At 43.1% G+C, this 25,344-nt stretch overlaps 1 protein-coding gene across 1 annotated transcript in view; it reads right to left on the reverse strand.

Annotated features, from left to right (window-relative positions):
- The window catches only part of SPTBN1 (spectrin beta, non-erythrocytic 1), a 140,049-nt gene that overhangs the window by 83,055 nt on the left and 31,650 nt on the right, over positions 1–25,344 (reverse strand). The window contains exon 2 of the mRNA XM_069850261.1: positions 12,781–12,976. Within this exon, the coding sequence (XP_069706362.1) occupies positions 12,781–12,928 (148 nt within the window). The 5' untranslated portion in view covers positions 12,929–12,976. The remainder of the gene's footprint in view (positions 1–12,780; positions 12,977–25,344) is intronic.

Consider the following 25,344-nt stretch of genomic DNA (forward strand, 5'->3'; position numbering starts at 1 on the left):
TTGAGCAGTGCAGGCTACACAGTGAGCAGGGGAAAACTAAAGGAAAAGGGAGGAATCTGTGTTTGAATTGAGCTTATTTTGTTCAAGGTTTGAAATCCAGAGACACAAGATGTTGTGGAGAACTCAGCAGCACTCACTGTGAAATTCTGACCTCATTTCATCTTCCATCCAGGCTGGCATTTGGGCTGAACAACAGGTCCCCCAAGCACGAGATGTGACAGACTTTGTTAAGGATGAGATCAGCTCCTGGCCTGATCACCAGGTGCTGCTGACTCATCTGCCAAAGCCTTATGGCTGCTTTGCAGGATCCCAGCACACCGCGGACACTCCACTTTGCAGGCTGGTGGTAATTCAGTCACAAGAGCAAAGCAAAATGGGGATCTGTCTGCATTTGTGAAACTCTACACCATATGCAGCAGGGCTTCTTAAACATGGGCATCCTGCCAGTTCCCATTTTTATTTGAGTCACACCAATCCCAATACATTCATTTGCTGTTGACTCCAAATTAATAACCCTGAGACCTGTTTATTGCTGCTACATAGCGATGCATCCAATGGACTGCAAGGCTCTCACATTCAAAGCCTTTTTTCATACCTGGTTTCTACTGATTTTCTCTGTTTCTCTTTAATTGATCAAGCTCCTGACAATACAAAATGGATAGTGGAGGGGAATTAATGCTTTTACACCACAGACAAGGTAAGTTGCACTCAGACCAGTGTTCAAAAGTTATAAAATCAACACACCTTGAAATTGTCCATTCATCACTGATTGCAGTGGTGGGTAAAAATAAGAGCCACATCATATAGCAAGTTTACTATATCAGGAAGGATGGGGTTTGTTGTTTTTTTTTTCCCTTCTAAATGCTATTCTCACTTTTCTCCCATACCTGTGAAACAATTTTTGCTTGCATTCTTTGAACTGTATCTCTCTTATAGTACTGGTAATGACGGCTTGCATTATTTGTGTACTTGTTAAAAGTAAATAAAACTGCAACTAGTTATGCATGTAACCATAATGCAAAGTGTGAGTTAGTTCACATGGTCAGAGCTTTGCAAAGCCTCAAGGAGAATGCGAGGCTGATTATAGTAATATTATAAATATAGAGGTAACATCTGTAGGCAGGTGCTTACCCCAGAACTGAAAAAGAGCAACCTGATCCAGTGGAAGGTGTCCCTGAAGGGGACAGATGGGGGGGTTGGAACTGTGTGATCTTTAAGGTCCCTTCCAACCCAAACCATTCTGTGATTCTATGGTCCTACGATCAGTCCTGGGATCTGTCTTTATGTGGTTCTGAAAATTGCTGCTGAAATGAATGGGTTCCTACTGCAAAGAAAAAAAACTTTATGTTTCTAAGAAAAAAAAAAGTTAGATCTAGTAAAATTACTATTCAAACTCAAAACAAATCCCTTAAGAAAAATATCTTAGCATAGTCTCAATAGAAGTATAGACAAAAACCCCTCTAAGAAATTCCTGGCCGAGGATTAAGTACATAACTTCTGCAGAAAACATCTGGTAAGTGTGCAGCGTTAATATTACTCACACGGCCTCGCCAGAATTGGAACAGCTAGAAAGTCATAGAATCATAGAATGGTTTGGGTTGGAAGGGACCTTAAAGACCACACAGTTCTGTACCCCCTGCCATGGGCAGGGACACCTTCCACTGGATCAGGTTGCTCAAAGCCTCATCCAACCTATCCTTGAACACCTTGACATCCATGACTTCTCCGGACAACCTGGGCCAGTGCCTCACCACCCTCATGGCAAAGAATTTCTTCCTAACGTCTAATCTAAATCTCCCCTCTTTCAGCCTAAAACTGGTACCCCCATCCATCACTCTACACTATCTTCCACCAATAAAGTCAACCAATATTGGCTGGCTTTACTGGGTCAACAACAAAGACAGTACGTGTAATGGACTCAATGTCCCAAACAGGCCCACTCATAAAATACATTCACTCACTGCATATGTGGAAAATCAAGAAAGCAATGCGGAAAATGTTCCCTGGGTTCCATAAAATAAATTCAGGCTTTATATTGTTGTGTTCTGAAAGATGCAATTTTACAACCGCACAAAACACAATTATCTTTCTAATGGGAAGTGGAATGCACACCAGAGCTTACAATAATTACAAATCTGGTTAATCATCACCCTTGTCTTTCCTCTTTACTCTTCTTTGCTCTTGTAAATTCTCTAGTTGGTGACTAACTGGAAAAAAATTACAAGATAAAAAGGATGATTTATTAATCTGAAATGCCATAGAAATCACCTAACATTAGCTCTTCTCCTCAAAGAGGGTAAAGTTCTTACACATCCCCTCAGCACCACAGTTAAGAACCAAAAACTCATAGCCATGTTTGCCTTCCTTGGTTTCTCTGCTGATACCCCTGTCGACGCAGTAAAACAGACTCTCTCCCTATATATGCCACAAAATAAGGAAGAACATTTTTTTTGCTGTGGATTGTTCTGGAATGTAATAGGAAACAGTAATTTTAAATAATATTTCAAAATTTACATAACAAGAATCCTGAAGAGTTAGCCGTTTTCCTTCCAGTTCAAACCCAAGATACTGGAACCATTGAGGCAGCCCACACACTATGCAGAAATTAGCATACCAACTTATTTACTTTGTCCGCAGGTATTAGTGGGAACAGAACCCTTCATCTTACAAACCCTCCACTTCCTACAATACTTAGCAGCTGTCTCTGAAGAAGGTGAAGCAAATACAAACAAACCAAGGAGATCTTCTCTTAAGTAACATTCCCATTGCAGAAACTATTTAGATTTTTCTGTTTGAAGAGAAGTTTAGGTCATTTGCAAGCATCAAGGTATCTGGTCCTCCAAGCTTCTTCCAGATATATTCCCTGTGACTCATGTGGGCTTGGGAGACCCAGTGGAATCAAAACACAATGAAAAGGGGCAGATTAAAAAGCAAGAGACAACAAGGATTTTTATTTTACAGAGTTGGTGCACATGTTTCCTTTTTGCCACGTCCAGGCTGGCCTTCCAGGAGCTCTGCACCAGTCCCAGGCAGAAACCAGCTGTGGGCTGCAAATCAGCCTTTAGGTTATGACATCTAAGACCAAAGGACCAGGAAACTTTTGGAATCTTTTCACAAATTAGGCCAGAATATCAATTTATTACTGAAACTGGGTCAGTTCCACCCAGTTTCAGGTTTCTGTTTACACAAGTCCCAGATTAACAGGAAAGTTGACATGACTTTTCTAACAGTGTGTCCTTGCTACCTGCAGCAGGGGAACACTTGCCAGGAGAGCCCACAGAAGAGAGCTACAGGAGCCACTCATTTATGGAAGAAATTCTGGTGTGTGTTGTTTGTTTTCTAGTCCAAATGGGTTCTTCTGAACTGTACTAATTCCCACACTCCGTGAACTCAAAGCAGGGAAGCCATCCCAGAAAAACTGTAACAACTAATTTCACAGGTTCTGTTTGTGGCCCACAAAATGCACTTTGCTCCCTGACTTAGATGAATAATCTTAAAAAGTCTAATAAAGTCAAGCCTGGTGCACAGGTATGTACTTAACATATTCACTTTCTGTGAAATTTTGGCACGGAAGCACTTCCTGATTTTCATCCAGGAATTCTCTTTTTATGGGTTTTAATGTGATTTTTTAGAAGCTCGAATCATTTTCACTGCCCCTCCCTCCTTTCCTCCCCTCTATCTCAATGGCATCTATCTTTATATCTAGGAGAGAGAAATTCCCATCCTCCTTTTTCTCCCTTTTGAACTGTTTTCTTTTTCTCCCAATTTCACCGTGAACTCGGAAAACGCACTGTTGCTACATCATAATCACTCAGGCATGAAAATTCAATCTCCTGCTACTCCTGAGGAAAATGGAAATTGGGTGAAAACAGTGAGCAGAATACACTGATCTTTACAAATCTCCATAAGCCAGAGCATTTATTACTACTATCTCCCTTGCTTCACAGAGGTAGAACAGAAAGCATATAAACTGCATTAATGTCTGCATTACACCCCAGTTGTGAGCAGCCACATTCACAGGTGGTCAGCTTAGGGGAAAGGAATACAGAAGTACCTCTCCATTTCGCCTGTACCATAACTGGAGGAGCTCAGGCCCCTAAATTAGAAACCTCTGAAGTTAAATGAGCTCTCTGCAGAATTTTAGGTCCTCTCATATTTAAGCGACAAAGTTCTAGAAAAGCCGAGGTAGTACAGGCTTGTGCTGGTCCTACAGTTCATTCAAAACGGAAGAGAAGGAAAACGTTATCAAAATAATTGATGGAAAGTGTGTTTTTCCTTTTTAAAAAACCATGCCAGGTGCAGAAACACAAGCTGAAAGCCTCATTTTTAAGCCAGCATAAAAGGGACACAGCTCTATTTTCAAACCCCTTCTTTCACTGAATCTGGCCCACAACATTTCCCCATCTGGGCATTGCCCATCTCTGCAAAAAAGCTCAGTGATCAATTGAGAAGTACTAACTGTTTCAAACTCGCAAAGTTATTATTCCAGAGCAAACCACACTTCATTTTTACATAGTGTAAAGCATAAATATACTAATATAAACTTAAATGTACAAACGCTGTACACATTTCATACCCATCCTCCTTAAAGGCTTAGTAACACTTCAAGGAAGCAAAACTTCAAATAATCATTATATGACATAGACATACAAAGTAGTTGGCAAAAAAATAGTAGTGTTTGCATTGCTCACTAGGAAAGGTTAAAACTGTTAGAAAGAATGCTAGAAACTAAAAAGGTGGAGCTTGTAAGCGGATTTTCATCACCCTCTTTACTCGTGTGGCCCTCATCCCTGTTCCTGGTTTTTGCCTCTTCCCCATCAAGGCAGTTCGTCTCAAGGCAATCTGGGTTTATATCTCTCCAGGATATTACCTCAAGATAAGAATCAAAGCTCTGATCTGAGAGAATGATTTCATCGCTAATCTTTCCCCATCAGAAGAGCTTCAAGGTTAATAGAAATTAGTAAACATTTTCTAATCCCATATTGAATTTTGCTTTGCAGTATGCTCTGCTAGACATTATTTATACTTCAGGGAGTGCTTTCATGCAGTATCCAAGCAACAAACAGAACGAAAAACGCAAGGCACGTTGCAGATTTGGCTGAATAAATATAAAAAATACAGAAACATCGCTAGTTAGATGCTGAAGACATGAGATGAGAACATTCCCTTCTGCATACGCATTTTTTTGTGGAAAGACTCCTTTTAAATTACAGACTCGTGATTAGGCTTTGAAATGCATCCACAGCCAACCTCATCTCTGATAAAAGTTGTACATTTTAAAACAATTAATTGCCATTATTGGCACATAGTTTCTATAAACAAGAAACCCTTTCCATTAAGACAACTCAGCAAAATATCTAAAAACAATCTCATCATGTCACGAAGGGTTATAATAGTTATTCCATGGTTTCTCTGTATTAAATATCAAAAAATATTGATACAACAGCAAAGAACTTCACATTTTTTTAGTCGGCAGGTTCCCTGCCATGCACTGCTGTAGGCAAGACCCCTGGCTATAAGTCAACTTGGTCCCACAGGAGCCAAGGGAGAATGCTAGTTTATTCCAGCTGGCACCCTGGCTGGTAAGTCTCCTCCCAGCATGATTTTATCCCAGCTCCACTACTGCACCTGGCTCAGCTCTCCCTGCCTGCATGGAGGGTATCTCTCAGTGAGGATTTGTCCTTTCTCGGAGCAGTTGGTGCAACCGGAGTATTTTGCTCCCCTTCACAAATCCCACCCTGCCTCTCCCTGCTGGGCTGGCCGGTCCCTGCCTCAGCTGATGCAGAACGCTGCGTCTCCCTCATCTCAGTGTTGTGGGCAGCCAAAAGCATGTCCCCTGCTGCTTTTACTCTCCACTGATGCCATGGTGATGAGTGGATGATGCCAAATAAAATAGACAGGAGAGAGCTGTGCTGGGCAAGGCTGGGAATTAAGGCACAGTGCTCACCTAACATCAGAGCAAGTAAGGAAGCACACTGTGAAAGTCAGCTGCAGTGCCAGTGTGTCTCATATCTAGGTATGATAAGGCAGATCTACCTGCTTCCAGGATTACCCTTGTGGGTATTTCATTGCTAATGAAAAAGGAGATACACACATGCACACAGACACAGAGTCAGCGTACATGCGTACACCTATTAGTCTTCCATCTTCCTCTAGGCACAGATTGCTTTTTATATTTAATCACTTCTTAACAACAGTACACAATTCTCTTGTACCTCATTTTGCTAAATTATTGAATTGCTGTCCACGTACAATCAGCCTTTTGTGAATAAGGACTGGCAGACGTCTGGACTTCTCCATAAGAAACTATGAGGAGTAGATACAGTACCTGTATTCCAGTCCAGGAGCTTAAGGCACAGGAATTCAAAGATCTAAAGATCGATCAGTACAGGTCCATTTGCTGACAAGATGCTGGGCTCTCCCATGTACATGTCCAACTCAGTATTGCTTAGTCTTGAAAGAATTTAATCAGAGACATGACTGCAATGGTCAGACTTTCCAGAGTGGGGCTGCCAGCAACTGCTTTTATCCTACTCTCTCCCCAAAGAAGCAAAAAGCCAATTTTTCCAGCTCTGCTTCTCCTGGCCAAGAAATGTGTGCCAGATTACAGTTATTTGCCAGGACACACTGACTGTCATGCATCACTCCGTTACTAAGCAGTCATAAATATCATCCATGAAGCAGACAAGCATGCATGACTCAAGAAACCTACTAAGTTACCTTCCGCAGTACTTTTATTCAGAAGCTTGACGATACTCAAGAAGCTACACTGGGCCATGGATCTGGTAGCTACTTAGACTACAAAGAATCTTACACTTCCATGCAGTCTGCACACTATTTGTTTGATTCCAAAAGAGAATCACAGAATATTTTGGGTTGGAAGGGACCCTAGAGATCATCTAGTTCCAATCCCCCTGCGATGGGCAGGGACATCTCACTAGATCAGGCTGCCCAAAGCCCCATCCAACCTGGCCTTGAACACCTCCAAGGATGGAGCAGCCACAGCTTCCCTGGACAACCTGTGCCAGTGCCTCACCACTCTCATGGTGAAGAAATTCTTCCTAATGTCTAGCCTAAATTTGTCCCTCTCCAGTTTATACCCGTTCCCCCTCATCCTATCACCACAAGTCTTTGTGAATGGTCCCCCCCCAGCTTTCTTGCAGGCCCCTGTCAGGTACTGGACGGTTGCTATAAGAGAAAGCAACCCCCCAGACTATGCATAACCAATACCAAAAATCACATTACTGTAGCAATGAGATACAAATGACCTCTGTCCCACCAAAAATGTGATTTGGTACATCACTGAATACAAGTTGTTCACATTTGTGAAAGTGATTTTATGTACCGTAGACATATGCTGACACTTCTTTTTAGGCTATTCTACTGATGATCTTTAAAAAAAAAAATAAAAATGCTCAGAACAAAATATTCTTTATTGTCTGCTTTTTGCTGTTTGCTTTGGAAACAGTCCTTCACCAGCAACTTCAAAAGTGAACATACTGATCAGCAGTGGCAGACAGGCCAAGTTTGTTCTTGTTTCATGATAGCACAGTGTTCATCAGTTGTTGCAGCCAGCACTGCAGCTGATATACATTAGGTCCAGCAGCTTCTCCGCTGCTGTGCTCTCTCCCTTGACGCCCACATGACACAGAACACGCAAAATGATACTCCTTTTTGGAACACCAGCCTCACACGGATTCTGGTGAAGTACTGCAGCTTAGAAATCACAGCTGAGAAACTGCTCGAGAAGTAAAATTCAGAAGGACAGCACTGGGTAAGGTCAATGTTCAGAAAAGCTTTTGTTGAAATAATTCCCTCAGCTTTTACCCTTGCAAAACAAGATTTTTCCAAATAAGCCCTTTTATGCTCACCTGAGCAAGTTTGTATTAGGACTTTGGCTGCTAAACAAAAACCTGACCTAATAAGCAGCACTGCCACACCACTGCTGAGAATATGCATCTGCAGTTTCATTGCTGTAAGGTTTTTATTTCTGTTTAGTGTCAAGCGAATCCTTCATATGCCCTTCAAACCTGATTTACAAGCATCAGTATGCTGCCGAGCTCTCCTTCCTTAATGGCTTGCTGTTGTTAAAATTAGTGTGCTGATTTTCAAGTCCCAGATAGCTCAGGTACTGGATATCCATGATATCTGCAAGAGATTATTCTCAGTATACTCTTTCAAAGCCGAGAATAAACCAGAGTTTTATTCTTAGGCTCTAAATCACGGTATTTTTTCCTTTTTTTATTGACTTGAGACCTGCAATTTCATTCTGACTGTGCAAATGTTCTCCATCTTAAGCGTATACTCACAGTGCATCGGTAGACACTTTGCTGTGAAATATGCCAGGCAGCCAAGAGAAGCAGGTGCCTGGTACCTCAAGAGTATAAGCAGGATCCTTCTTTTCACTTTTTTGGGGGCTGTTCTGCTGACTTTTTGCACTGGAGCTATGAGGGAAATAGCTCAAATATCAGGGCCAAAAAGGCTAACTAGCCCCACGTATGATAACCAGCACTTTCCCGCTGCAAGTTTTCTCCATCTTTTTTATCCTTAAGAAACAGGTATTCCACTATATTAAAAACTTCCCAACAGTGTAATTTCAGTAACAATTTCAATGATTTTTCCCTTTTTTTTCAGGGAGAATTTAAGTACTGGCGTGAATTACAAGCCTAGTTTCAACTTCGGCAACAGGAACAACTAAGGCAAGTGCACAACCAATGCAGTCTCCTTACCTGTATTCCCCTGTAAGGTTCATGAACACTGTGCAACACCAGCAAGTGTCCTGACCTAAGCAGAGTCACTTAGGTGGAGCTGAAAATGTAGTGCATAGCTTCATATGCCCTGCACTGAGATGATACCTCTGTTATTTCATAAACTTTGTTATTTCATAAACTTTGAGACTATTTTTATTTCGTATGCTAGACAGCTGAGTCACAGACCTGCTGGCCACTCAGGTGAGCACAGGGGACAAAAGGGCAAAATACAAATGAGCGGAAAAGCGAGTAACTTTAGCTAAGCATTTTTTTAATACTGAATTAGCCAACTGAAGAAATGGAAAGTTCTGGAGGTGACAACTCTCATACTACTGAAAACAGCATCTGAGATGGCGAGCACGGTACATCTGAATGTCACAGCCCCAGACTGAGTGTGACAAATTCTGCTGAACAACCGAACAGTTTCTTAGGGCTTTCGTAAGAGCTCTATGCATCAAGGTGCTGCACAGCAAATCTTGTTAGCTAATGGTCCTTGATAGACGAAATCCAACACTTGAGGATTTGTGAATGAAGAATTTTGCACAAACATGATCTCTTTTTGGCTCCTACAGAGCAGGTAGAATTACCTGGTCTTCCAGCAAGACCTTCCAAAGAACCATAGAGAACAAGGACAGGTGAAAGATGATTTCTAGAGTGGCACGTCTTACTTAACGAAGTAGAGATCAGTTACCTTCTTCTCATATCAGTTGCAGAGTGAGTTACTTCAACATGAATGGCAAGCAATCTGGTTTGCATATCCCTTCAAAAATCTGGATTCTGATTGAAAGCTGAGTTCCCAGATGATTTATTTGTTTTAAACTGAAAGAATGCTTGGTATTCTGTTTTTCACGATATACAGACCCTTTTAATAACAGCAGTTACCAGCTGCTGTGCTGACAGTAATGTTTTTCTACTATTATTGTATCATACTTGCTTTAACTTAGCTTTTTTCCAAGACACTGTTCTGATCACAGATTATTCTGATCACCACCTCCTGCTTTACTGTTTAAATATTTCAACACCCTAATGGAACATAGGGCCATTATGGCTCTTTCTAGAACAGAGTCTCAGACTCTGGCTACAGAACTAACTTCTCACCTACTCACTCCGTACCTTCCTTTACCTTAAAGGAAGTAAGTTTCATTTAAATACCAGTAAACTAGAATCAACACAAGATGGAAGCTTCACAGAAGAGGCACTTCACAGCTTGCTGAAAAATGTGGGCAGAAGATGTTCGAACCAACAGAAGGACTCACATTGAGCCATTAATCAGGCAGTGTAAAATGCCTATGGCTGTTCCACTTCCAAATGCAACAGCCTGCTCTTATAGACAGGGATAAAGAACCAGTGCCTGGTCCGTTCACTTGGAATCCTTTCATAGTACGACAAGGAGATAACAATATATGTTTCATAAGTGAAAAGACTACAAACATCTCCCAGTGTATCTTGTCACTTCAATGAAAGGCAGACACTTTGAAAGAGGTGGACAATCAGAGGCAGCCTTTAGACACAATTAACCTAGGAGCTCTGGAAAGAAAGCTGCTGTTGTCAGAAGATGGCCAACCTTGGTAAGATGCTCATGCCTGCAGAGTCAGTGCCCATCTAAATCAGACTGGAGTGTTATCCAGTAAATCTGGGCCCTGCAGGAGGTGCACAACTACTTCTGCTTCAGAACGGTGAAATTCACACAGGAGAAAATGACGGTGCAATAGACAGTCAAGTTTGTGGGCTTGGAGCTCAGTCTCTTACTATCACCCAGTGTGGCTTTGTGTGTGCTACCAGCCACAGGCTTTCATGCAGTGATTATGGTGTCTGATCCTGTGACAAGCAGCTGAATTAGAGCACACCTTTCCATAAAGAGACCATCTCGATTTACAGAGTACAATGACAGAGATTATTGTTATCGTAGCTCCAGGCTGCAGCTGTTAAAAACCTGGCAGTACTTTTCTGGGGAGATGCAAGGGAAATATACACTGAGCAGTGCCAGGAGTACCGTGGCTCAGCCTTTAACTAAAACCTTTCATTTGCAATACAAACCTCTCTGTTCCTCTCTCGCTGCATCATGAGGCTTTCAAGCAGTGCTGCAGCAGTGCAGCATGCTAAGCCAAGTCTTGGCAGCATACAGCATTCTCAACACAAAAAGCAGAGAATTACAGGTATGAAATGTATCAAATTAAAATAACCATGAATAATGCTTATTAAGAAGAAAAATAAATACATCATACTCTGGGAAAATGTTTAAATATGGCTCTGAACTGAATCCTCAGCAAAATTATTTGCTTTGGCATTGGTATTTGTTTTAGGCTATCTAAATAATTCAAGTACTTTCCTTACATTACTTCTCCTTGAAATAAGAGTTTCATGTTTATTATTCATTACTCAGGTGGGGAGTTCTGCTTCCCATAAAAGTAAGTGGAACAACCAAGTGCAGTCAAGGCTAGATCTGGAACTCAAATACAGCTAATAAGCTTTGTACTAAAAGCACTTCCCACCCCAGGAATATAACAAACTACAACCACTAACATGGCAGGAGTAAAACACAGTTTCTTCCCCAAACAAGATTAAACTATAGAAATGAAAAAAAAACCACACAAGCCAGGATTCTTCTTGTCTACAACTGATCTGCCACCACAGGCATCAGTTAGGCTGCTTCTGATCCCACTAGCACAGCCCCAACCCAGGTCAGGCATTTCACCTACAATTTCAAATGTATGCTGTGATGATAGCTGCTGTAACTAGAAGTCTTCTAAAGAGAGCAAAATGCAGCACACATCCTTTCTGTGAGCAATTCCATTAAGTCGATGCAATTACTATCCTCAGTAAGGGTTATATGATCTGCTGTCTGCCCACCTGCGTGAACTACTTCATTTCCCTGTTGATCGGCTCCAAACCCGATCCTGCCCTGTGCCTGGCAGGTAAAGGTGTTCTGCATCTGATGCACTCCCACAGCTGGCATCAAGGGGAGAAAGGGCACACTGCGCTCTGGAGTTGGTCTCATTGGAATCACAAACGAAACAGATGATACCTTTGTGTCAGTATGGTTCATTTAATAATCCTGCTTCAATTTGTTATAAAGCGTTGGGTGTAAAACTGTCCTTGTGACTGAAGTTCCACTAGCAGAAAGCTCAGCATATTTTGAGCTGTTACCCATGCTCACAGTGTGTCCTGTGCTATTGAGGCATTTTGTTCAGAGGTCACAAATGTGGGCATGCTACCATAAGAGTCAGGAAATCATTTACAGAATGCATAAAAATTGCCTTGCAGGGCACTGCCTCAGAGCTGGGAGAACATGACATAATCTCTTTGCAGCATAAACAAATTTGGTTAATGTACAGCCTTTAATACGCAATAATCAAACATTCAAACAAAAAAAAGGACCCAATCAAATTTCATTTCTCTGCTGATGAGAGCGTAATTCAGCAGAAGCAACACGTATTTCAGAAGCTCTGCTTCTTCAGAAAAAAATGCAGTATTTACTACATCATAATTTCCATCTACCATATTCCTACATTTCAGGACAGATAAGATGTTTTGAACACTTTTAATTGACAACACTGTGAAGCAGAATTTTGTTATCCTGATCTTTCCGAAAATGTGGAAACCAACATTATTGCTAATCACAGAAACCCGAACAAAACAATCTGAATACACAGCCAAAATGGCTAATATCTGATAATACTGATGAGGTGAGAAGCAAGAGTCAGTACAACCTTCTAATTAAAAAAAATACATGGATGAGGTCTCTGCTCTCCTGTGCTTACACCAAAGAAGTCCTGTTAGCAACTCTGAGGAGACAAATGTTTGCAAAACATCAGATATGAGTACATCCTGCACAGTAACATGAGACTGTCACATCCCCCTGATAACCATGGAAGGAACATTCTCAAAAATTGTTCAGTTAGACTGCACTTGACCTCAGAAAAGTTCCAGCACTAGTTTACCGACAAGGTGCAGGCACTGAAGACAGACAGTATCGCATACTATCACATACATACAGCACCAGAGTTCTGCTCATGTGATGAGTGCTTACCAGCTAGGGCCTTGATGCGTGATCTTTCAAACAGCCGAGCAGAACTATTTTCGTTGTCCCAGTCATCGACATCCCAGCGGTTGTTGACATCGCTGTACTGCTGTTGGATTTCAATATTGTCATAATCTGTTGCTACTGTTGTCGTCATCCTGAGTCTTCTTAACCTATTCCACCATCAGATTCTTCTTAAAAACCTCTGTAAAATAAAAATACATAACAATAATTTAGACATCATACATCTAACAGAAGAAAAGCATAAAATTCAGGCTCAAGACTTCTGGTTTCAAAAATGAATGACTTTTACGTGAAGCATGGGCACAAGCTCAAGGACAGGTCAGATACCAACCAGTCCTTCAGAAAGCAATGGAATGCCTCAGGTCTTCTCGAAAAATGAAATATTTCACAAAAGTAAGATTTGAAGCCAGTAGCTCTGCTGCATACACATACACACATTTAGAACTGTCATGTTCAACTCCACTCAAAGTAGAACACCTAACAAAAAATGCAGTAAGATACTTTCACAGTTATTTTAAAAAGCACCCTGTTGGCTTTATAAATCTATGAATGTTGAATAAGCATATGGAGGTATGGAAAACTGCTAAGAAAAACCTGAAGTGCAAAGAATACCTTAACACCTTTAAAAAACGGGGCAGCATTCTGATGAAAAAAAGCAAATGCTTAAAAAGTCACATCAGCATTTGACCAGCAGAAACCTTTTAACATATATCTAAAGAAAGATTTCTTTCTTCACATGCAAATACTGACTTTGTAACTGGTCTTGGGAATTTATTTATGAACTAATCCAGATAAAAACTACTAAGTGATGCATTGCTTTGAACTCTCCCTAGCAACAAAATGGTAGCTCACCAATGCAACTGTCTACATGAGGTTCTCCTCTTTCAGGCAGTCAGATACTGTTAGCATATTCATATCGTGTTCTAATCGGAATTTGCATGTACTTACTGGCACTAAATATAAAAGAGACTAACACCTCCTCTACAGACAAGAGAGGGAGGTTATAAATGGCTGCTAAATTAGAGGCTGTGAACCCTGCAGGAGCAGCCACTGGCCTGGGAGTAGGGATTCAAAGCTCTCCCCGTTACTGAGGATGAGATCCAAAGCTCTCCCAGTGATTGGGGGTGAGATCCAAAGCAGCTGCGCTGCATCTTCCATCACCTAAAGCCAGTGCTCAGGGAGACCCAAAGGCTGAAGAGCTAACACACACTTCAACTTTATAAACATGTCATCGTTATAAAAGATGCAGTTAAATATTTTGGAAGGGGGGTGGCTGGGTTTTAATGGAAATGTCCACATTACAGGAAGATTTAGAATATCTGACAAAAAAACCAAAAACCTCAATGCGGATCCATCTGCTGGTTTCCTTTCATGGAATCACAGAGTGACCTGAGTTGGAAGGGACCCATAAAGATCACTGAGTTCAACTCCAGTCCCTGCACAGGATAACCCCAACATTCACACCCTGTGTCTGAGGGTGGTGTCCAAACACTTCTGCAATACTGTTAGGCTTGGCACCAAGACTACTTCCCTGGGGAGCTGTTCCAGTGCTCCACCACCCCCTGAGTGAAGAACCTTTCCCTAATAATGTGACGAGATGCTCAAAGTGAGCCGGGAATGTGTGCCTGCAGCCCAAAAGGCACAACATATCCTAGGCTGCATCAAAGAAATGTGGCCAGCAAGGCGAGGAAGGTGATTCTGCCCCTCTATTCCTCTCTTGTGAGACCTCATCTGGCGTACTGTGTCCAGTTCTGGAATCCTCAACATAAGAAGGATATGGAGTTGTTCAAATGGATCCATAGGGGGCTACAAGGATGATCTGAGGGCTGGAGCACCTCCCATATGAGCACAGGCTGAGAGAGTTGGAGTTGTTCAGCCTGGAGAAGAGCAGGCTCCGAGGAGACCTTATAGTGACCTTCCAATACCTGAAGGGGCTACAGGAAAGCTGGGGAGGGACTCTTCACAAAGGCTTGTGGTGATAGGACTAGAAGCAATGAGGATAAACTAGAGAGGTGCAGATTTAGGCTAGATATTAGGAAGAATTTCTTCACCATGAGGGTGGTGAGGACCTAGCACGGGGAAAATGTGGCTGCCCCATCCCTGGAGGTGTTCAAGCCCAGGCTGGATGGGGCCTTGGGCAGCCTGGTCTGGTGGGAGGTGTCCCTGCTCATACAGAATAACAGAATCGATAGGTTGGAAAAGACCCACAGGATCGAGTCCAACCATTCCTATCAAACACTAAACCATGCCCCTCAGCACCTCATCCACCCATCCTTTAAACACCTCCAGGGGAGGTGACTAAACCACCTCCCTGGGCAGCCTCTGCCAGTGCCCAATGCCCCTTTCCGTGAAAAACTTTTTCCTGATGTCAAGCCTGAACCTCCCCTGGCGGAGCTTGAGGCCATTCCCTCTTGTCCTGTCCCCTGGGAGAAGAGGCCAGCACCCTCCTCTCCACAACCTCCTTTCAGGTAGTTGTAGAGAGCAATGAGGTCTCCCCTCAGCCTCTTCTCCAGGCTAAACAACCCCAGCTTTCTCAGCCACTCCTCATAAGACTTGTAGCGAGGGGCCCAGATCTGAACACAGTATTCGAGGAGTGGTCTCACCAGTGCCGAGTACAGAGGGACAATAACCTCCCTGGACCTGCTGGTCACACCGTTTCTGATACAAGCCAAGATGCCACTGGCCTTCTTGGCCACCTGGGCACACTGCTGGCTCATGTTCAGTCGCTGTCAACCAACACCCCCAGGTCCCTCTCCTCCAGGCAGCTTTCTAGCCAGACTTCTCCTACTCTGTAGCTGCACAGGGTTGTTCTGCCTGAAGTTTAGGACCCGGCCTTTAGTCCCCCTGGCAGGGGGTGAAACTGGATGGGCTTTAATATCCCTTCCAACCCGAAGTATTCTATAACTACGCTTCTAACACCCAGTCCCACCCTTCCCCGGCGCATCTTCCCGCCATCCCCTCCGCTCCTGTGGTCATCAGGGAGCCCAGCACTCGCGCCCCTCCCCGAGCCCGGGGCTGCGGCGCCACCGCGCGGCGCGGAGGAGCGAGGGCGCCCCGCCCAGCCCCGCCCAGCCCCGCCCCCGCGGCGGGACGGCTCGGAAACAGCCCCGAACGCGCGAGCGCCCCTCACGAGGCACAAATTCCGCTCACGGGGAGGGAACAAGGTGTTTGCTCGCGCTGCCTGCGCACGGAGAGGCATTCAGCTTCATACAAGGCTCCGAGGAGACCTTACAGAATCACAGAGTGGTTTGGGTTGGAAGGGACCTTAAAGCCCATCCAGTTCCACCCCCCCCCGCCACGGGCAGGGACACCTCCCACTGGATCAGGCTGCTCAAAGCCCCATCCAACCTGGCCTTGAACACCCCAAGGGATGGGGCAGCCACAGCTTCCCTGTGCCAGTGCCTCACCACTCTCATAGTGAAGAAATTCTTCCTAATATCTAGCCTAAATCTGCCCCTCTCCACTGCCCCTAGTCCTATCACCACAAGCCTTTGTGAACAGTCCCTCCCCAGTTTTCTTGTAGCCCCTTCAGGTACTGGAAGGTCGCTATAAGGTCTCCTCGGAGCCTTCTCTTCTCCAGGCTGAACAAACCCAACTTCCTCAGCCTGTCCTCATATGGGAGGTGCTCCAGCCCTCGGACCATCTCTGTAGCCCTCCTCTGGACCCGTTCCGACACCACCACACCCTTATTATGTTGAGGATTCCAGAACTGGGCACAGTACTCCAGATGAGGTCTCACAAGAGAGAGAACAGCAGCCTTCCAGTACATGAAAGGGCTATAAAAAGCTGGGGAGGGACTGCTTGCAAAGGCTTGTAGTGATTGGACAAGGGGCAATGGGGATAAACTGGAGAGGGAAAGATTTAGACTAGACATAAGAAATTTCTTCACACTGAGGGTGGTGAGGCACTGGCATAGGTTGCCCAGAGAAGTCGTGGCTGCCCCATCCCTGGAGGTGTTCAAGGCCAGGTTGGATGGGGCTTTGAGCAACTTGATCAAGAGGAAGCTTGCCCTGCCCATCGCAGCAGGATTGGAATTGGATGATCTTTAAGGTCCCTTCCAACCCAAACGATTCTATGATTCTATGATCTTTCAGACGGTCAAATTTCTTCACCAAAAGGGTTATCGGACACTGGAACAGCTGCCCAGGGATGTGGTTGACTTAAATCCCCAGAGGTATTTAAAAGACAGAGTGCTTAGGGATATGGTTTAGCAGTGGACAAGTACAGTTTGGCTTGATGATCTCAAAGGCCTTTTCTAACCTAGTGATTCTATGATAAAAAAAAAAACAACCAAAAAAACCCCAGGTTGATTTATTTTTTTCCCATTCCCCACCACAGAGAAGAAGGTTTCTCATGTATTTACTTGTAAAATAATCCTTTCGCTTTGCACAGAGATAGGAAACAAGCTGCCCTGGAGGCTGTTACATAAGGAGCCGAGATTCAACCTTCACAGAAGGTGGGAAGAAATCACTTTGGTTATGGTGAGCTGCCAACAGATTGAATGAATATGAAAAAAACTTGCTCTGGGAAAGGTCTTTAAAATTATATTCCTTCACCGCACATGCCTAGGCTGACATTTTCCAGCAGGGAGCTCTGTAGATGGAAGGGTTCTTCCTCAGCCGGATGGATTCTGATACTATGAGCAAACAAAAGGTTGGAGCAAAGACAGGGGAAAGGATTAAGTCCCACTAAGAACACTTCTGCACAGCATTCACCAGCTGATCCTCATCTAGCATCAAGCCTGGACAAAAGCCTCTCATTGATTCCTGTACGCAGGCAGAAATCAGGGTTAATTCCAATTAAATCCATGGTGTAACTGGTATAAACAACAAGCAGATTCAGACTGTTCTACAGCATCTGTTTCAATCGCCCGAGTTTTCTATATTCATCTGTGCCCAATAAAGAGAAGATGTGCCCCTGGAAAAGCAGCAGCTCGGACTACAAAAATAAAAGCAGTGACTCCAAAATAAGGATGCAGTGACATCCTGATTTAGTGTAGATGCTACAAGCCATCAGATTTCATTTATTTCTATATCATTTGTGTTGACATGCACACATACCTGGACTCAGAATAAATTCAACTATAACTTGTGCTTTATCACTTCTCTCACCCCTCCCAAGCATCACACGAGCAAAATCTATCCCAGGCAAAGCTAAATTGAACATGAAATGGGCCTCTTATCCCACACTTACAGGGCTACAAAACTTACATCCTTGCTCTGATTCTGCAGAGATGCTGAAAATAAAAGCAGTGCCTCTTTCACTGGCTGACATCAAGCTCCCTTTTCTGGGATGCTGCTCAACAGCACAGACAGAGCAGAGAGGAGTAGCAGATGCATACTGTCGTGATAAAAATAAGTACCTTGCAGTCAAACAGTTCTATGGTGAAGTAAGGATAACAGAATTGAAACCTAACTGAAATAAGCTGCCCTGCTTTCTTCCAAAGAAAGACCCAGCTACATAATGTGTAGCCATTGCCTGAAGCCTGTGCTGAAAAACAATTTTTCTTAAGACTCCTGCCGCAGCTTTGGTCCAGAACAATCTCCTGGTGCCTCCGGGAACAGGGAGGGAAGATAAACATGAGCTCTAGCAGAAAGCTCCAGGCTTCTTAGTACAGAAATGGATGTCCTGCAGATGCGCTGAGTAACAACAGATCTTGCTTCTAAGCTACAGATGTCCCTGTTTGACAAACTAACAGCAGAATTGCCCAGACAATAATGGGGGAAAATGGTTTAGAATTTTTCTGGAGCTCTTAAAGTAGCTGAGTTCACTATTAATGACCTTCAGTATAATCTGTCATCCATAAAATTATCCCTGCACTTGAAAGACATATGCTGAAAAACCTGTATGTGTGTGTGTAACATTAACATACGGGTAACACATATATTTATATATTTATTTTAAGCCTGACATGTTACTTGCCCTAACTGCTGCTCAATGCCGTGATTTTACTTGGTGAGTCCTCCCCTGCTCGATGATTTCAACAAGTATTTTGTGAGCACAGATTTGTTTTATCGCCTGTGCAGTCAGCAGAAAGCAGCAGACAGTTGCATTGTGTGCCATCAGCTTACCGCAGCACTCTCCACTCATGCGCAAAGCACCCACTGACACCTTTGCGGGAAATCACTATGGAATATGTAGCACAAGCAGAAAGCACAGGGACAGAAGAAAGCCCGTGTTCCAGCAGGAACAAGCTTTGTAATTTAAACATCCTAGCCTGGCTTTAGGCTGAAATACTGATCTAATAAAGCAAAAATGTTTTCTCTGGAAAGACAAATGAAACACGAATTTCAGCTGTCAACATCCTGAGCAGCCTTAATACAGAGGACTACAATCTGAACCATTCCCAGAATGAGATAAACACAAGCACTCTGATCACAGGACATTTCAGAAATGGCTGGAACCAATATCACTACCATTCACTATTCAGACACAACTCTTAAAAACAGAGAAAACAGGCACTGGGATTTCCAACTAGCCCATGTCCTCCTGAACTTACGTGCCAATGCTATGTGCACCTAGGCACACATTAGCAGGCAATCACAGGGATAAGCAAGCACACAAGTGAATAATAAACAGCATGAAACTGCTCCAGCCTCCAAAATATGTAGCACAGGTGCACTATGATGGGCAAAGGTTGGTTTTAGAAATTTGAAACCTTCTGTCCTCATTGATAAAATGTAACACTGTTGCCTTCTGCAGTTAACACAACACTAGGAGACCTCATGACACTAAAGAAATCAAATAATTTAATTTCAGAATATTTTTTAAAATATACTGCATAACTGGGAGAAGGGCAGGAGCAGGGGTGGCATCACCTTCAAAAAGAAGATCGGCTTGAAGAAATAATCAGCTACCAGGAAGAGCATTTTCTCAGACAGTTTTCAAAGGCAATATCCAGGGGTCAGACCTTTTGTATTTACTTTCATAAATAAACCAGATTCTGCTCTGTTTGTTTCTTGGATAATAAAAAATAAACAGTTCTATTCAGATCATCTGGAGAATTAATTCATTTTTAAAAAAATTCATTGGCTACTTCTAAATGCAATAATGGAATTCACTAAACAGGCTAAGACTACAGTCACTAAAATTCTGCCATGACCATACATCTGGAATTACTTCCTAATAGTTACATTTATCTTTAAAGTAAACATTATTTTTTCAAGAGTTACTATTCTTCCATGAAACATTCTAAGCTGCAGTTAGTTTCAAGTTACTCTTACTATCTAAGGATCGTCAAGAGGTTTTTATGGTGTTATGATTGAAGAAAATATATTTTGAACATCAATCCCCAAATGGTCTTACTACTTATGTAAATAGACTGTTCCCTGGATAATGCACAGGCCAACCTACTGCAGTTTTTCTGACAGTTATGATAAATTGTATATGACTAAATGGCTAAGAGCACTGAAAATGGGATACAGACACTTCCATCTCTAGGTTACAAGACCACATGTTCCAGAGACAAGCATGAGCACAACCACTGTAATAAAGCGAATAGTCTCTCTCCCTTCCCTACACGTCAGATACGTACATCAAAGAAACCAAAATTACAAACGGCCTCCTTTCTGGTAGCCCTCTCTGAAACCAAGCTTGGACGAGTACTGAAATGATTTCTATTACCCGTTTTTGCAGGACTCCACCTCCAGATGCTTTCACTCCCAGACTGTTCTGCTTTTCTCCTACTGAGGACTTGGACCAGCATAATCAGCCCAACTCTACAGCAAATTCAGTTTAGAGTAACTATTACTATTAAAAGGAGGAAAATCTAGTTAAGAGGTAACAAAACCTTGCACGTATTTTGAGCAATATTCACCTCCCTCCTAACAGCAGTGTAACAATATTTTCTAAAACATCATTTTAAACACATATGTAAGCTGGAGAATGGAAGTTATTCTGAGCTCCCAGCATCCAGTCACATCTCATCTCCTCATCAAAGTGAGATTCTCATCTTAGCTTCCACAGAGAAGAAACTGGCTTCATGATGGGTCAAAAAGGACACCTTCAGAGGGGCTCAAGGCAAAATTATATACACATTCAAACACGGCCACAAGTCAGATTTCTCAAGTATTCTAAAAATATTTGTTAGAAACTCAGAACTCTATGGAACACCTGAACTGAAAAAGTCCTGTGAATAAAGCTTAGAAAGACTGCAAAATGCCTGTCTCCGTCCTATCCACTCCTTATCCTGAAGTCTAAGGAGCTGTTTTCCAGACCATCTCCATGCTCAGTCCAGAGACCATCGCTTTGTCTTACATGAATTGCAAATGCTGTCTTAGTCTAAAGAACCTTCCCCTATCCTGATAGGGCAGTGTGGGCAGCACAACTAGTAATATATTGGCTTGTTGTTTCAGCTGCTAAACCAGTTCTAAAATAATAAAAGTACTAATACGGCAAGGTTTTAACTCCCTTGACCCCTCTCTCCTGTGTCCTCTGTCTCTCTCTCCCCTGCATCCAGGGTCTGGCTCCCAATTCCAGCTTTCCTTTGACAAACAGAACCCCACTGTTTCTGCATTTTCCAACCCAAGAGTGCTCTATTTTCAGGGAGCGCAGGGACAGGACAAAGGATTTAGATTAGATATTAGAAAGAAATGTTTTCTTGTGAGGGTCATGAGGCACAGCAAAGTCATGGATGTCCCATCCCTAGAGATGCTCAAGTGGAAGACATCCACTTGGAAAGATCCAGTAGAAGGTGTCCCTGCCCATGGCAGGGCGGTTGGAACTGGATGATCTTGAAGGTCCCTTCCAACCCATACCATTGTGTGATATGATGTATTTTGTCTCTCCTTTCCTGATTGCTGAGTCAACTCAGTTTCTGGTTCTGACTCCTCTGGCTGTCCATGTTCTGGGATGTGGAGGCCAAGAGATGAAAGCACCCTGAAAGGCCATAGGGAAGTGGTGGACAGGATGTTCTACCGGGGAGTCAAATGTCAGCATCGGTGTGTAGTGCACAGATGCTTCAGGAATGCACAAACAAAGCAAGACTGAAGCCTCTATTCGTAATCCAGGCTGGAAAAGCATGCAAAGGTCATTAAAATCATGCAGTCTGTCCTTCATGAGTGTGGTCTGCTTCCCACATCTCAGATAACCCATCATTTGAAAGCCAGCAAGCAGGGAGTTAAGAGCAGCTCACAGGCTCTTATTTTCCTTCTCGGGTCCCCGGGATATTGGTGCTCTAGCTGAGAGACTGGTACACATTACATAAGCATTGAAACAACTTCAAAAAGTGTTTGTGCTGTTCACTGTAAACAAAAATACAGCTCACTGTACTGGAAACCCAAGTGTTTTCAGCAGAGGTGACTGTTACACACCCGCAACCAACATGTGTGAAGCACAGGACAAAGATTCCAACTGGTTCAGCAAACACAACACTTACAACAGCCTCCAGCGCCCCAGCTAAGGGCACAGAGGAACTAATAACAACTGGAAAAAAGTTATTTAGTAAAACTGAACCAAATCTCTATTTCATAGACTGGTTTGGGTTGGAAGGGACCTTCAAGCCCACCCAGTTCCAACCCCCCTGCCATGGGCAGGGACACCTCCCACTGGATCAGGTTGCTCAAGGCCCCATCCAAACCAGCCTTGAACACCTCCAGGGATGGGGCAGCCACAGCTTCTCTGGGCAACCTGTGCCAGTGCCTCACCACCCTCGCAGGAAAACATTTCTTCCTAAGATCTCATCTAAATCTCTCCATAAGCCTAAATCCGTTCCCCCTCATCCTGTCCCTGCATCCTCTCATAAAGAGCCCCTCCTCAGCTTTCCTGTAGCCCCTTTAAATACTGGAATACTGGAAGGTCTCCCCAGAGCCTTCTCTTCTCCAGGCTGAACAACCCCAACTCCCAGTCTGTCCTCGTACAGGAGGTGCTCCAGCCCTTGGATCATCTTTGTAGCCTCTGGACCCACTCCAACAGATCCATGCCCTTCCTGTGCTAAGGACTCCAGAATCCAACAGAGTACTCCTGGTACCTTCAGTTCCAGCCAGGTTCATTAAAATCTTCTAGCCTGACTCTCTCCACATTTAAAGCTACAGAATTTTACCCAATTTCTCACCTGTTGCCCAGGAAATCCAAATTCCCGCATTGCTTCCTGAAGACACTAGATTAAATTAATTTATATAGAGGGTCCAAATTTTTCCTCTGTAGTCTGAAGTACCTCCACCCAGACGAGGATGAAGCCCGTGATGTCCCCACTTTATTTGAGCAGTATCATAAAAACAGAAAGTGGGCAGGGGAGGAGGCCTCATACTGGTTTCATCCGAGATCAAACACATAATAGGAGTTACAGGGTGAGACTCTCTAGGTTCCAAAATGCTCTGGGGAGCACTCCAGATTAGTTCTGAGAGAAGCCCATGCCCCTCCACCAATGATACGCAAACGAGGGATGGACTAAACCAGGAAAAAAAAATGAGACATTTTAGGTAGAAAAATGGCAGGGTCTTTAAAGAAGTTAATGAAGAGGAGTATGAAAATCAAGCAGAACTGAACATTACCACACTTAACACATGGGTGGAGTAAACATCAAATCTCTCCAGGGACCACCCTTCCTTCTCCCCTGATCGCCTGAATAATGTAAAACACATTTTGTCAAACATCTAAGGGGGGAGAGACAGGGAGGGCTCGGGTAATCAGCCATTAGCACACTTCCAAAGAGCGATACTCTTCCTTCTCTACTGAAAGGGAGTGTCTACAGGGATCCAGAGAGAGACTGGATGGTGGCACAGTCTGCACTGAGTTACACACAGGCACATAACATGCATGAGGATTGTGTTAATAAAACTCCACATACTGTAAGTGCTAGTTCTAGACTGAAAGAATACATCCTCCTTCTTCAGTTTTTAAGTGAAAAACAATGTACTCAACCTCTTTCCTCAAGCATTTATGGTTTTCCTTCAACAATCACTGCTAGGCAAGGTTTATACAAGTTAAGTCAGGGCTAAACACAAGTTCATAGTTTTCTAAGAGTGAGGTTCAGCTCAACTAAGTACATCACAAGCTGGTTCATAGCTGCTCAAATGTGGTCTGTGGATTAAACATGTCTTCACTCAATCTCACAAGCCACCTCTACATCCAAAGCAGCCAAAAGACATGCAACTCAGCATCCAGAAACTTTCTGTGGAACATCAACTGGGTATTTTCTAAAGCCAATCATCCTATTTCCTGCTTCTAATTAAGTCAATAAAGAAATTCCCATAGATGTCAGTTTATGCAGCCTTAAGTCAACAGCAATTGCTTTTTAAAAAAACACTTTCATCACCATCACAGGGTCTTTCCTAAGTTAGTTAAAGGCAGCCTGTTGAATTACTGGGGTATTTGAGAGTGTCCTGCTATGCAAATAGCTTACCTGGAAAAACACCTGAGGGACCAGCTCATCATCTCTGCTCTACAGTCTTTCTCCCCACCTTCATTCCTGTGTCTATCATTTGTTAAATTCTATATCCCAGTTAACAGATCTGCAACTCATTTTCAGAACAAGCTGCATTTACGTGTAGGGTAACCCATCCAAAGATACCTTGCACAAAGCTGAGGCACAATGAAAATATTCCTGTGAAGTAAAATTCAAATGCCAGCTTATGAGTTTTAAGTTAATCTGCCAAATCTGCTAATCAAACTTTGCAGACTTGTTCTGGTGCTTGACCACCCGAAAGCAAATGCAGCTGGATCTCTTTGAAAATGAGCAGCAATATCAGGGACTGTACTCTGGACAGTGACCACAATAGCATCCTGAAAATTGCAAGGGCTTTACAAGACATGTGATATGTGTTTGTGCACCTGTGTGTAGCCAACAGTTGGTTTGCTAATACTTTTTCTGAGGAACATGATTGTCAGCAGGTCAAGAACTCTTCAACTTTCACCACCCACGCAGTTATTTTACCATAAAAAACTTAAAGAGTAATTTTTGACCATGGAATTGCCTTAACTTTTTGATTAAAAAAATAACAGCAAAACCCAACTGATGGTGGTAACTTAATATGAAGTGATTAAAAATACGGGGATTTTGTAAGATGGATTAACAATATGTTCATGGTCTATACCAAAAAGGCTGCTCACAGTTGTGAACAGAACAAAATCAGCAAGGAGGAATGTAGTGGAATTGAAATCAAACAGGCTCCAGGTCAGCTCAGTCCCTTCTGGAACTACAGGAAGGACCTTCCTTGCATAGGCTCCTGCTGTCAAGATAACATTAATTCCAATACCCACTTTAGCTTTAGCACAATTCAGACATTTCACAGTTACAAGAGAAGAGACAAAGAAGTGAAAATATGTCTGTCTTCGGATTTATGAATGGACACCCACCCTAGCAGATCTTTACAGACACATACCATGGCAACACAACCTTCTTTCAAAGAAACATTCAGATTTCAAACCACCTTGTAATTTTGTTAACAGCCTCTGCCTTTGACCCTTATCAACCCTGATCATGGAGCAAGGCAAAAGTGCACTTTCAAAACACCACTAAAGAATCCAGATGAAAGTACTCATGGATGGATATGCTGGACCTTTAACTGGTGGAGGGCACCTGGGACATCTTGCCTCATGATCTGGCAGGAA

Source organism: Phaenicophaeus curvirostris, chromosome 2, assembly GCF_032191515.1.
Source record: "Phaenicophaeus curvirostris isolate KB17595 chromosome 2, BPBGC_Pcur_1.0, whole genome shotgun sequence".
NCBI lineage: Eukaryota > Metazoa > Chordata > Aves > Cuculiformes > Cuculidae > Phaenicophaeus > Phaenicophaeus curvirostris.